The sequence below is a fragment of the Talaromyces stipitatus genome, genomic scaffold (genome assembly GCF_000003125.1).
Source record: "Talaromyces stipitatus ATCC 10500 scf_1105507295549 genomic scaffold, whole genome shotgun sequence".
Lineage (NCBI taxonomy): Eukaryota > Fungi > Ascomycota > Eurotiomycetes > Eurotiales > Trichocomaceae > Talaromyces > Talaromyces stipitatus.
This window is the reverse complement of record NW_002990117.1, coordinates 1,052,805-1,068,082: the sequence shown is the minus strand read 5'-3', so window position 1 is coordinate 1,068,082 and position 15,278 is coordinate 1,052,805. Positions and strand designations below refer to the sequence as shown.

The 15,278-nt window shown below is 43.9% G+C and overlaps 1 protein-coding gene across 1 annotated transcript, besides 2 other annotated features; it reads left to right on the top strand.

Annotated features, from left to right (window-relative positions):
* Positions 1–5,234: 5,234 nt before the first annotated feature.
* Positions 5,235–5,259: a microsatellite.
* Positions 5,260–7,927: 2,668 nt separating this feature from the next.
* Positions 7,928–7,983: a microsatellite.
* Positions 7,984–11,798: 3,815 nt separating this feature from the next.
* On the top strand, positions 11,799–14,292 carry TSTA_012520 (C2H2 finger domain protein, putative; the record flags this gene model as incomplete). Its single annotated transcript, XM_002483333.1, has 2 exons — positions 11,799–12,304; positions 12,358–14,292. Coding segments are annotated over 2 exons (2,017 nt in total), but the record flags the coding sequence as incomplete, so codon positions are not given.
* Between the last annotated feature and the right edge of the window lie 986 nt (positions 14,293–15,278).

Here is a 15,278-nt window from a genome sequence, read left to right as displayed (position 1 = left end):
TGGAATTCAATCACTTTCACATTTTCGTACTACGTACCAGTGTCTCATGATGACTTGCGTAGGTTGAATCTTCTTTCTTTTGAGTAGGGAATACTGCACTCCGACGCGCTGGTTCTGCCAATGATAGACATTCACCGTACTCCATGCTTATGGATTTGCAGCCTGACTTAGTCGCAACACGAGTGCTAATATAGTGCGTAGTAGCGCATCCTCACGCCACGAGGGGTAGGGTATGAAAGTTTGTGGAGTAACAGCGCTTTTCTTGTGTTATGTACCTCTGCTTGGCCTTTGCATTTACCTCAAGCAGGTCTTATTACATAATCTTTCTTTTTTTCGCTCGTTCATCACAAGAGTGCACATGATATTGTGTTGAGATTATTAATACTATCCTATTCAGAGAAGTGGAGGGGATTGGTAATCAAATGAAGCAGTAGAACCGTTGACTTTAGCTTACCAAAATCTGACATTACACTAACTTAAACCTCTAGAGAGGTCTGGATTGCACATCTACTCGTGTAATAGTCGGATGATTGCATCCGGCATGACTCCAGAGTTCAGAATCAAAGCAATATCAACATGGATAGCTTCACGTAAAATCAGAGATCGGAATACTTCCGCCATATTCTGATCTGGGTAAGCGATGTGGCGACGATTTGTCATGTGTTGAGTGACTAAACATTGAGTAATAGAGACGCAGCTTCAAAAGATCAAAGCGCGATAACAGTCCTCGTTTTTGAACGTCCATTATTTTCAGAAGAAAACATCTCAGCACCTATAGCTGGGACTGATAAGCAGTTGCCGTTATCTGAAGGTATTTGCTGAGATATGCAACATATGATAGATTTGGCAATAGGAGAAACTAACTATAACTTAAGGTTAAGTCAGATAAAGTTCGTATCATACATCTAAGCCTGTAAGTTATCCAATCATTAAGCCCAGGAAATTACTTCTGATACAGTACAAGCACCGTATTCAACGAGGCACCGTTAGTCCAAGCGCCACCAATTACGTGCTCAACAAAGATAGGTAAAAGAACCGTCTTAAGTCTCCATTTCTGGGCAACGCGCGCGCTTCCCAAACCCGGGCGTCCTGATGGATCCTTCTCAAAGTATTTGAATACAAAGTTGGCAGGCCTAGTTAGGGCTATATAATTACTGAAGAAACCTAAATAAATTCTCCATGACCGTAATAAGGGTACGAATACCTTTCTTAGTCAATGATATTGCATGCATCCTTGTTGTTAGACACTTAGACCCCTGGGAGGTGCAGTAGTGCACTCCGAGAATCTGAAGCCAGAGGACAGGGTGATGTCCACGTGTTTGACGCCAATTATACGTACATACCCATAGGATAGGGTGATCCCTTCTTTCGAGATGCTAGCTATGTAGCCGCTTGTACATCGATACTACGTAGTCAAGAACATTGATTGGCATGACAATGGTCTAAATTCTCACTTCCTCTGCTTTTAGGGCCATCGTAGTCTAAGACATTTTACCAGTAGCGGTCAGTCGCAACGTATGTCCCGATTTATGACGATACGTACTAGCATTTGATATTGGTAAGCATCAACGGCAAGGCAGACAGGCTTGTAAGCAAAGATAGATGCTCAGATAGAATCAAAATACGCCTCATATAGCAGGTACCGCTATGCTAAGAAGCACGTATGTACCACCTGCTTAATGCAGAAGAGATCTGACAGATGCCAAGAAAAGCATTCTCTTGGTACTTAATAGTATGCAGTTAGATCCGGCTTTATATGACACGTTAAATAGGGTCTCGAACATCGTTTTTACTCGATACAAGTCTGAAGAGCTATTATCTACCGGGATACGATACACTGTATTCTAATATTCATATGAACGTGATGAATCTAGATGTACTGCACGATATTACAAACCCTCGTGTCTATGCCACAGTCGGTAGTCGGTAGTCATTATCAAGACGCCAAACGTCCGTGCCTGACATATTGATCTATATCCCACTACGTAACGACTAACGCTTACAATACGTTTCGGCCCTATGTACTGGGGTCTATCGACAATCCAGACTATGCCTTTTTCTTCCATGGTACGGTAGACTCAATTACTTGCGGGGATTAGTCTTAATTTCATGCCTCGTAATCTGGAATCCGTACCCCCGGGTAATCATGGTGCTAAGACCATGTCGTTCAAAATCATGGGTTTCCGGACATTTCAATCCGTATTTCCGTATTGGCGGCATTAACCGCTGTCCATACACAGTACTGGGTAAGTTCCTTTGTGACCGTCGAGGTATAGTATCTTTGAGTCTTGAATCCCCTTTTCTTCTGGCTGAGACGGGGAGTTAAAAGCGCGCACGTACGACGCTAACTTTGATACAGTATGAACAGCCAGTGGACACGAGCAATTAAACCGCCCTACGAAAAAAAGTACTTCCGTTTATAGTTAGACTAATATCGATGTTGCTAACACGGTCCCCTGCGAAATATGTACTATACGATCTTACGATCATACATACGCCTAATCACTAGCTATATCAAACCATGAATGGTCAAATCCCGACAGTGATTCGCTCCTTTGGCAGGTCTGGTACGAACAGACCGTCCATAACTGCAAAGGTTGAGTCTGGTCGAAAACTGGATGACTTCGGAATAAGATTTGAGTCGGCTCTATCTCCGAGACCCTGAACTGGTTCCTTAAGAGGTAAAAAGTCAAGTTTTGAATGGAAAATTACGTACGTACCAAATTATGCTCCGTACGAAATAACAGTTACAACCGTATTTAATTTGTGCCGTAAATTTGGTTGGATAATAATAGATTAGCTTTACTCTTCTTAACCATATCGGGCAACTCGCATCCTTCCTTATTCGTCTTAGCTGCTCCAAAGAAGCTTAAATCGGTGTCTGGACTAGATAAATTAGGGTTCGATTACGGCTTGATAATTGCGGCTAATTTATCTACGGAGTTAACTTGTAATTATCGGACTGGCTCCGACAGTAACACCGTCTGACCATGTGAAATATCTATGCCAATACTTAGACAAAAGTCAACACGTGGATATAACGATATAACTACTCCATAGTGCATATCTTCGGCATTTGAAACTTGTTGACTGCTCTCAAAAATAAACATAATGTGCTAATCCTATCTTGTTTCAAGCTAGGAGTGAGATTTTAGCAGCTGAACACCACAGGGTCAATTAATAGCTCTAAGCAAGTAGCCATTGAGCCAACCATACTGGCTAACTTTGAATGCTCTTCACGTGCTGACCGGTCGGCGAGATATTTTCAGATGCGCTCCATATGGATAAAGAGAAAAGCTTCAAATCAGCTTATAAATCAGCCGGGGAATGTCTTTTACTCTGGCTTAGTGTTTATCAAAAAAAAAAAATCCTAGTAAACAATCAATACAGTATATGTTGCGAGGTCTTATCTCCGAACCACAAGCTTTACGTATAACTCATTGCCCTATCACTTGTTTATTACCACTCAAGTGGGCTGGTTTCCACTGAGTTTATCTGATATTGTCAAGCTTCAATAGGATCCGCAACGGCTCCCGTCGACTCTCCGGTTCTACTCCGAGCTCCTGCCCTATCACCGTCCCTTGACTAGTATCTAAGATGTGAATCCGGTAGAGAAAGTCAGGGTTTGCATGTTTCGAAGAGGTGGAAATGACTACGGACTTAGACATGTGTGGCACGAGTATGCGAAATTCGTAGTCGACTCATGTCTGACGAGCAGCTACAATTGTAATCTGTAGAATAAACGCCGTTGTTGGGTCATGATGAAGAGATCTTCTTCAACTATCCCGACTCATGTACATATATATCCACGAGTCAGTTATATCATTCATCAAATTATATCAAATCAATACTCGCTTTTAAAAGAACTCCAATATCCAAGTTGATTTTCTACGGAGGACGAGCAACAACTCCGGAACTATCAACTCTACAAATAAAGTTATGTCCGCTACTTTTCTTCATAGCTCCTTTCCACTTTCAATGATCTCGTTTCACTTCTGAGCTACACCAGTCTAAGTAACCGTTCAGCGTCAAGATAACTGGCCAAGAGACTAACCGACAGGGGTCCATACGCTAAATAACCTAATTACTAACTAGCTTCATTGTTAAGTTTTGTTAATTACAATACTAAGAAAGCTAACTTAGTTTACAACTTTACATACAGCCACAGGTGGGTGTTCTATTTTTGGTTTTGCTTTTTTACTGTAGTTCGATACTAGCGTGGTACAACTTAGTGTATCGTTGTACGGATACACAACTCCACGGCCAAGCCACTCTATATGATACTGGCGCAACGATGGACAGGTTTGAGGAATGGATCAACGTCTATTTCTGAGTATTCTATCTTTAGAACGATACATGACGCAGTAAGATGAAGATGGTGATGATAATTATGATTCATGATCTCATGGAAATACCGTAACAATCAATTGTTGTACCATGTACTAGGACTGGCTTGGCTCTGCTTGGTTATTTGGCAGCGCCAATCAGATTAACAGCCGGAGAATAACTTGGAATAGACGCATGCAAGAGTTCATAACATGGTGAAAGAGGGAGGAAACTGAAACAGCAGCCCGATATGTAACCAACAGTCTGTAAAAGTAAGTCAAGTTTTTTTGTCAAAATAACTACGTATCCAAGCAAGGTACAGTCTCTGCCCTCATGTCCCGCATGACACCTGCATTTGGCCCCAAGCGTGCAGACAACATTCTTTCCACCTGCGATGTCCAATCTGCAAGAAGGGCCTGGTGACGAAATAGGGATCTTGTCCGGTATGGGGTACTCCGGACTTACTGCGTGTGCTAATGTACTCCATGAATATCGACTACGGGGTATGAATCAGATGATCAGGGTGTATTGAGTTCAAATAAACATTTTGGGTAAAGTATGTCCGCGTATCTCAATATCCAGTCATTGATAAGTATCTAGCGCCCGATAAAAAACGATATATCCTCATGTCAGACATGCATAAGAAACGACACAGACACAACATAACGAATCTCGAAATCTCCATACACAACTCCCCTGCAGTTGAGAGTGTGCAAAATCTTTCAGTCCATCCTATATTATCACAGCATTAATGCAGAATTAACCAATCAACAATTTTATCTTTGAGATATATTGCATGATACATGCATACTGCATAATCAGAAACCTTCGACTCATTTTCTAGAAGGTCGTTTGGAAAATTCTCTAATCCTTGCGGTGTGACCGCGTGACTATTGAATCTGTGTAACTTTTTTTTTTTTTTTTTTTTCCTTTCGAGGCATGGTTTTGATTTGTTACTTGATACAATAATAACTACCCTCTATTTACTAGGAATGGAGAAACGGCGACAAAAGAAATGATTTATGCAGGTTCGATATGCCCTGTATATGCGTACTTGTTTAGGTAACGCATCATTATGTGGACTGTACTACCACCTCGTTTCGAGATAGGTCACTGGCAGGATGGTTTATATTGACTCCCATCAATGATCGACAATCTCTAAACGAGAGCACCAATTACATGACGGTCCGAGCGCTATATGCTTATGTATTAGTCTGCATACAGTTTACAGAGCAGGAATGCAGCGCGATAACCACCGTCATACTGCCACTAACAGTGCTAAATGACTCGGGTATGTTGGTAATGACATCAAGACCATAGCCAATGTGTTGGTTGAACTTGGTGATTGTCGGTTGATACAGGTGGAGATTACACTTTGGATCTCCTCGCACAGCCCCATGTTCATATTTGTCTTAACTTATTCTGACTACGTATCTAAACAAAACCTTTGGTATTCTGAAAAAGGTAATAATGTTGGACTATTGCAACAGCGGAATAGCTCCGTACGGATGACAAATACATAAATGCATTGTGCCAGCCAATCATTTATCATAATGTACGGAAAAGTCGAAAAGGAAGCATTCTAGAAAACTTGGAAGGTTGCACAGACTCTCCTGCCGGTTCGTTACTAGTACATACAGTATTGTACAATTCAATGGACGATGAACACTCAATTCTCAATAAGTGCAAATATGTTCAACGCTTCGCAACGGATGCCTGATCTGATGGATTGTACTACATGCCCAATCCCAAAGGATAGAAACATCTTCAGATTGTCCAACACGTTCTAGGAGACATGGTGCGCTCGTGCAGACTTGGCGATGTGGATTCCTCGATTTGAGATCGGCTAGTTCTGTACTGTAACGTTGTACATATGGATCCCGACTCTTGGACTCGACATACATTTCAGACTCTGATACAATATTCACTGTCAAGATAGGCATTCGATTGAATCGACTGGGGCCCAAGTCCGACAGTCCTCTGTCTGGAAGGAATTGCCTTGGAAATCGTAGTGGGCACTGGACACGACAGTCGGCCCCCAGCCAAGGGTTGCTGGGCGGTCCGTGTCAAAGCCGCTATCAAACTTGAGCAAGTCATTCCGGCATCGCAAGATATTGACTGCGTTATCTGCAAGGGTCCAAGACGTGCTTGACCCCTGAGTAACTATCATGAAACCACTTGCTTAACCAGATATCCTTACTTATTCAGTACTTTTCTCAGCGTGGCTTTCTCATGTTCCATCCAGAAAATCAGACCCGAAAAGGTAATGCAAATAACTACGGAAGGATGAACAAAGTATAGCGGACTTATTGTGCCCGTCCAATAAAAACCTCAATCTCGGACGTACCCTACATGATACATTTGCATAGATACAAAACTAATGCAACATTCTTTTGGCCCCAAGAAAGTGAAAAATGACTACCATGAATCCAATCACTAGCCCTATAATATGAAAGGCTTTGATCGTACGACCATCCTACTTCTTCCTGTGGCTAGATTATCAACTCTGTGCCGTTGTGGAATGTTTGACAGGGTAATATTCCGCGTGGTTTGAAGTTCTGGAAGAGAGATGTTCTTTTCGCCTCTAATCTAGTTGCTACTTGACATAAATCATCTTAAAGGCCTACGTCCTGACTGTTTCCCAAACAAGTGAATAGCTTGAGTTTTACGCTCTGTGATTGGGATGTAAACTGCCCACCGAGCAAAGTAGCGTCTCACCTTATTCTAACAAATTTAGATACACTTGCTATAATCGTGACACATGAAATGCTCGACACCCAATCCGATAAATGTTCTCTTCCCCATTCATCCCTATAATACTCCATATTCTTATTTGTATTCGCCACATGTCATCCAACGACCAGCCAATTTGATAAATTTCCTCTTTGAGTAAAACCCAACTCTCCTATCGATGCCATTGCCATTGGACTTCAAATTATGGATTGGGAATTGGCAGGGTATATTTGTAGCTAAACTGAATACAGCAATCGGCGGCCGCCGTATGGGGGAGAACTTGTAATTTGTACCGTTCTAGCTAAACTCCAGCAAAAGTGGACTTACGTGCTAGCAGCAAAGTCAAGTTTAAACTCTTGCAGTTTGAACTTTGGTAGCCCTCATTTCTCAAAGCATAAAGTAGTAAACTTCCGGAGATAAGCGATACAAGCCGGGTAATAAGAGAATTTACCATCAAAAAGAAACACATGTACAGTACAACAATCATGGTATGAGATGATATCTGCTCAACCCCATAGTTAATATAAAACGACACCCAAGCTCCTCAACAAATATGGAGACTCTTCTCTAAGCGAGATCCGGCCCACTGCGTCTGGTGTCAATCTCTCATCTAGTATTAGAAGAACCTGACAATACATGTACATTACAAAACCATACCCCGGACATTCCACTTCTGCGGCGCTTGAGGGAATTGTTTCAGCCCCCAACTTTTGTGTTCAATACAAAGTCGTACGCGAATATCCCTGTAATAAATTGACAAGTGGATTTCTATCCGTTCCTGGCGTTGCAATTGGTCCGAGCACGTGCAGATTAAGGCCACCTGCCGCATTACTTTTTTGATCCATACACATTCTGCTGCCCGTCTATCACATACATACATACATTTATACATACATACATACATACATTTATACATACATACATCAAATGCCTGTTGATATGATTTTGTCGTACATATGTACAAGGGATTATCATCGCATAGCTCTATGCACACATATAATTGCTGAAATGGCGTTATTACGCGAACGTTACACGAATTTAGTGTTACGGATGTGAAATGTGTTTTTGCTTTTCCGTAGCAAAAGCGGATCGGCAAATCTTCCGGGTGCCCTACACTTGTGCCGTGGGTACGTAAGATGTACTTCTTCTCCCTAGCACGCATGCAGTCGGCTGAGTACAATAATCACAAAGTCGCAAAGCATCCCAGAAAGGGAGGAGGTTGCGACGGTAGCTTAACATTAGACCGAATTACCAGGAGATATACGAAAATAAAACCGAACCCGAGCCCGAGCCCGAGATTTAGTCTTTGGATGAGTAATCACGATACATAAATCATCAATTAAGCTCTTAACCAAGACTTTGCCAATCTTAAAGGACCGCAACCTTGCCGAAAAGGCAGGTAAGATATACGATATGCTTGGCATTTGAGTCTGGGTTTGATTTCATCACCGTATGTTGAGAAGGGAGTGGGGGAATACACATAGAAAAGGGTCGGTCAATAGTCTCGAAGTGTCACGAACCCGCATATACATGGACTGATCTTCACCTTCTAAAGCTTCCACCGTCTTGCCGAAGGAGGAAAAGATGGAATGTCGCTCAGGAAATGGAAGGGTGCAGTAGTTTCACATTAGATAACACGCATGCATCTCGGAATGCGACATTTGTATCTGTCAGGCCGACATTCTTCGCAAACGAAGCGGTGAAAAATCCCAGGCTAAGCCTCGGATTATGTCATGGCATGCATTAGTCTGGCCAATAGTCGACGATGGTTCGGTATGTTTGGGCTGCTATTGGCTGCAGTCATGTGGCTAGTGCAACCGAGCTCAGTTTTTGTGGCGCTAAGCAGGCTTGGTCGAGTTTTCTTCACCGACCCTGACAGAGGTAAACATCAACATCACCAGTACTACACACTATGCAGTAACAAGCACTAATACTATCAGAGATAAGTCTCTCCCACGTTAGCCGCGTTATTGCTAGACCAAGCCTTGTCCTCTTACTGCAGATCAGGAAGACTCGCCGAGTCAACAAAGCGCTTGTGCAACAAGACCAATTGGTCAACAATGCCAACTGTATGTTGTTGTTTTTTATTTCCTTTTCCGCGGTGATTCTGCAGTGGTGACCCGATATCGCTTCCGACTGGTTTAGGGCATTTCATATTGGGACGCCGGCACCTCCGTAACTTAAAACATTGAGCAACAGCTCAGCCTTGCCAAGCCACTCTAAATCCCCACATACTATCAACACATGATCGAGTTTGTATTGTCACGTTGTGTATGGTGGTAAGATACTCTGCACCGTGTACTCTGTATGTTACAGAGTAAATAGATAGTACTTTGAATAAACAGCAGTCGACATCAAATCAAAGAACCATCGATAAGCAGACTCACCCTTGTGCGTACATATTGACACATCATCAAAAAACTCAAATTACGGATCCATCATCTCGCAATCAACGGATTCTCAACCCCTGATTGGTCAAGCCACGCATCTATGAGCTTTGCCCTTTCTCGCCTAGCATTGGCTCGGAGAGAGGCTCTGCTGTTGTTATTTCGACCATTCAGCTTTGAGTCTGTTGACAACGGACGGACGGATTTCTTTGGAGGGATAATGAACTTGTTCCTCGGCTCCCAAATCGACGGGTTTCGTCAACTTTGTCATCCCGCTCCGTGTGTTAACTAGTTATCGCAGAGTCACGGACTGGGGTACTTCGTATAGAGCAAACACCGAGAAGAGGGTTTTTATTCTTTTCTATGTATCCGTTTTCCGGTCTTCAGGAGAATTCTCGAAATGTGAAAGACCAGGGATCATTTGCAAGCTCGACAGCACATCGGAATTATCGGTACCGCGAAACCTTGGAGCTCCAAGACCGGTGATCAAAGTATATTATCACACTTTTTTGTCAACACTATGTACAACAAAGTATGGAGCACGTTTGTCATCGAGCCACAACGTGGATCAAACTGTAATCAGGAGGGGAGCTTCAAGTTTCAAGAGTACCCAAAAACGCTCGCTTAGAAATTAACGGGACAAAGTCAAATTGAAGGAAAATAGTTCATACTTTTTCTACATGAGGAATATGTACTAGTGTGGTATTCTAAAGTACGTACTTCCCAATCCGGATATAGGGCTTCGCCTTATGACAATTAAACTCGCCGGTCGAAATTTGACCGAAGCTTTTGTATTCTAGACAATAACAAGCTCTGACTATCAGCCCCCGGGAGTTTTTGCGATGAATTCTCCTTTTGATTTTGACGGGTTGTTTCAACGTTTTAAAGTTTCGGCATTCTTTTTGTACGATTTTTCTGTAGCTCAGTTGGGTATATCGGGTACGGAGTAGTATACAAGGTTATACTTTCAGATTGTGGACTGCATGAAACAATCGACGTACTTGGGCGTCTGGATATCGTACGATGAATGCCGACGATGGTCGACGAGGTCAAATGTAACCTGCGACCTTTCGTATGATCAGTATCGGCATGTTGAGTAGACGAAGTTTCTCAGGTTCAGTCTGATAATAGGCTATAGCCAGACCGTCTCATTCTGACCCTCTGATTGGCTCAAGCCTCAGGTCCCTGCTTAACAGACGACCTCAAGTCGGAGTTGCGGCGGTCTACTCTCAACATACGTAGCACCTCTCCATAAATGTATCAAAAATATCAGAGGACGGCAGATATCGATTTCGACTAACTCTGCCACACAAACCTGTCTCGGTGCTTCTAATTTCAAAGTCCAAGCCCCTTCCCTCATGCACTCCAATGGATATTGGAGGCTTGGCCGTCTGGCAGTGCCTGGGGCACATCTACTTTTAGACAAGTTAGCGTATTATTTATTCTCTAGGGTTTACAGTACCGTACCACTGTTCTCACAAGTACCAGTCCTGTTTGGAACGTACAATACCGTCAATACAGTAAATACAGAACGAAAGATGGCATGGACCCACAGTACCCATGCGTTGCTCCACTCATCCACGCTAAATTAACCCCGGTCCGTCCTGACTGACCCATCCTTGTTACCGAGTAAGTAATGCCTATGACACTCTCCGTCTACACGATGCTTCTGAGTTGTTTGCTTGTCAAATTAAATTAAATTGCACTAAGCAACTGGGACTGGGGGCCCAGTAGACTGGGAAGCATACAACTTTTAGTCCGTAGGGCAATCAAATCATCAACCAGTAAATCCGCTTGTGTGGTCTTTTTTAAACACCTTTAAATCATCCTGCCCTCCGCTGTCTATCTTCCGTGCCTTTTTTTTTTTGGAGTTTTTAAATCTCTCGTCATTCCCACCTTCGACACATTCCTCTTCTCACCTGACTTTGCATTTTGGATATATTATTGTTTATATATATCGTTTATATACAAAGATATCCTTGCTTGCGCCTTGTCTGTCTTGTCGAGTGTATTGTGTGTGTGTCTGCCTTACTTATCCTTAGTCCATTTGTATACCCCCGCGCCGCTCTGCCTTCGCAAAATACAATCCTCAATTTTCGACAACAGCAACTCAACAAATTATCGCAACACAAATTCAATGAGTAATTCAGACAGTTTGTGATTATCTTTGTCCTCCTACCGACCATCTCCTCCGCTAGCAGAAGTTGGTATGCTTCATCCGCACCTTACCGGGTTTTGAGCACCCGGGCTAATTTGCCTTGTGTTAGATACCTCACCGGTTTCACTTCTCGGCTTTTCTTTCACAAACCATTATAAACATTACGAGGCGACCAACTCGCTTCTACACGTCACCATGTTGGCTCTAGAATCCTCCCGTCAACAACAATTCCCCTTCTTCTCGCAAGACCAACTCGCTCTAGATCCCGAACTTATGGATTCATATGGATTCTCCGCCATGCAACCAAACCTCCAATCCCAAAACCACGAGCATATTCATTCATACCCCCAACAGACCTACTACGAATCCTCATCGTCGTGGACAGACCAAACTCCGGATATGGAGTTTCAACAAAAGTCGCAACAGCATATGCTCTACCCTGGTGGTGGCGCTAATTCACCTCTATCAATGGTCGCGTCGCATTATTCCGCTGCTTCCGGTGCTTCTGTTGCGAGCGCTTCTTCATCGGCTATGGGATCTCCATACTCTGGCGCTGCGCACACTTTCCAGGATTCATGGATGGATGGCGCTAATGGGTTGTTGGGTATGCCCATGGGTATGATGCCTGAAATCGACTACCCGCTGGCTAGCATGGAGGGAGACGCTACCTTTGGTGCTGGTACCAAGTATCCCACAGTTGGTAAGTTATTCTTATGGTACAGCCCCTCGGGAAAAAATTGCTTACATGCATAGATCCCTCTGCGATTCATCACCCTCTTCACACCCCCATGCCTTACGACGACCAGGTCAATATGTCTCATTCATCTGGTTTCGTCTCTCCTGCTCAGATCGGCTCTCCAATGCCCAGTCATCAAAACTTGGGTCTGCCCCAGCCCCAGATGAACACATCTTCCCCTTATCTAGGCGTCCAGCACGTCAGAAGCTCCAGCGTCGCAGGCTACGAACGGCCATCATCTATCATTTCTTCTCTCTCCCCACGCTCCCATCCCAGCCCAGCAGCTAGCAACACCGACGTAGAAGACGAAGGTCGCGAGAAGCGACGATGTCCCTGGCCCGACTGCGGCCGATCTTTCAAGGATCTCAAGGCTCACATGCTAACCCACCAAAGCGAGCGACCTGAGAAATGCCCCATCGTCAATTGTGAATACCACCTCAAGGGCTTTGCGCGCAAATACGATAAAAACCGACACACCTTGACCCACTATAAAGGGACAATGGTGTGCGGTTTCTGTCCGGGATCCGGCTCGGCGGCTGAAAAGAGTTTTAATCGCGCCGACGTCTTCAAGCGTCATCTCATGTCCGTCCACGGCGTTGAACAGACAGCCCCCAACTGTCGCAAGAGAAGCCCAACTTCATCTTCTGTAGAACACCAGAAACTCCTCCCTGGATACAGTGAAGATGCTACTGGCAAATGTTCTACTTGCTCAGCTACATTCAGCAATGCTCAAGACTTCTATGAGCATTTGGACGACTGTGTTCTTCGTGTTGTTCAACAGGAAGAGCCCAGTGAAGCCATTAATCAAAAACGATTGGCTGAAGTTGCTAATGACGAGGACGTCAAATTGACCATGGAAAAGCACCAGCTGCTGGATACAGCTAGTTCCATGGCCAATGCCGACGAATATAACGATGATAATGACGATACTTATGAGGCTGACGACGCCGACGAATCCAATATTAATACATTAAACAACAAAGCATCTGGAAAAGGTGCCATCACAAAATCCAACAGCCAAAGATCATCATCCTCACGAGCTGTCTTGGGAGCCAACAGCGCCGTCTCAAAGCATAACAATAAGCCCCGTGCCATCACCCGACGACGAGGGAACAGAAACAGCTACCCGCATTCATGGGGTACACCAATGGCGAAAATGAAGACCAAAAAACGCGTCCTCTGCGCCTACGATGGTCCGAGGAGGCTATGGAAAGACGAAATGATGCTCGACAACGAATTCGAAGTCCGCATCGCTCTCCCCGGTGGTGCCGGTGACGGCACAAATCGGAATGCCTACGTGACTGATCTCGATATGGTGAGTCTCAAGAGGGTTGAGGGAATCTTTAGCGCAACTGAGGAAGAGCGTGGTCCTGCGATGCCAAACACTACTACGTCAAATCGGCTTATGGGTCAGCCGGCTATGATTTTGCCGGAGGTGACTCAGGAGGATTATGGGTTTGATATTGATGAGTTGATGGCATACAAGGAGCCTTATGCTGGGAATCGGCAGGATGGCTTGTGTGTTTAGTCTTCTGCAATATTCATACCCAATATACGATATCCAATATCCCCTCTCCTATTCTTCATTTGTATCTTACGTGATATCATCGTTTATATTTTCTGATCTTTCTGGCATCTCATGAGTGAGCATGGAGCGTGTTTTTTTTTTCTTCTTCCTTTTCATCTGCAGCGATCCAAACAATTTTTTACTACTGGGTTATCAACGGTGGTCTCATCTATTTTTTCTCTTCTCCATTCCGAAAGAACGAGAAAACAAATAAATTATGTGTTAATACGTCTTGTCTCCTTTTACTTGCTTGGTTTTATGAGTCAATGACTCGATTCGGTCTTTTCCTTGGACTCTGGAAGTTGGGAGGGACTTTGTGTTTTCTGTTTAAAGATTTATTTACTTATCTACACCATTGAAATTGAATTGTGATACCACTTCTGTGATGATTTCCCTTGTAGATCTATAAGCTCAGATGTAGGGCCATGGGTGAGGAGGATCTTCTATACTAATTGCCCCTATGCTTGCCCATGCTAAACTCGAGCCGTCTCGCCTACTCATATACTTTTCAAGGAACCTCTTCACCGGATCCAGCATCGGCTTTTCTTCGTGCTTCATCCCCGGAACAGTATACAACGTACAATCCTTCGCTCCCTTCTCAGCCCAATTCTCATACAACTTCTATACAGCTCCATACCTTCCTCCCTCAAACTTAGCCATAACATTTTGGTCTCCATTTTCCGGAATCCTTCCTCTCGCAATCACATAAAATATATCCCTATCCTGATCCCCGACATAAAAATAGTCGGAATACTCGTCACGGCCTGCACGTTCACTGGCCCTGCACTGAAAACTCATCCCAATCTTTCACAGCATCAGGAGCTCCCTCTCTCAATCTAGAAACGTCTGCGTCCCCGGCGCGTCACAGACCAACACCTTTACGCGCTGGGGATGCAGGTATGCGAATCGATGCACAAACTATCCTCCACCACTATACCCTAGACGAATCAATCTTCCCAAACCTAGCATGCGTCTCATCAATCATCGCCAACAATACGACATCATACCGAATACTATCCCGATATTTGATGAATTTATAATTTGCCGAATCCTGCGGATCAATCAGTCCTACGGGAAATAATGGAGCAAGTATAGCGCAATTGTGCTGTTCTGCGAAGACAGAAAATTCATGGCGTAGGTCGTAGGGGCTCCGCCAGCTGCCGTGGATCAGAACGACGAGACCCAGGAGGTTGGTTTGAGGTGTAGTAGGTGGTGGGATGTAGAGGAAGTAACTAAATCGGTTGTCTGATATACAGGTCCAGGCAGGGTTGTTGCCTATGTAGAACAGTTCTTTGGCGATGCGGGGGTCGATGTTTGATATCAATCAGTTTGGTGATTCTTTTATCTTTCTGATTGAGGGTGTTGCAATAC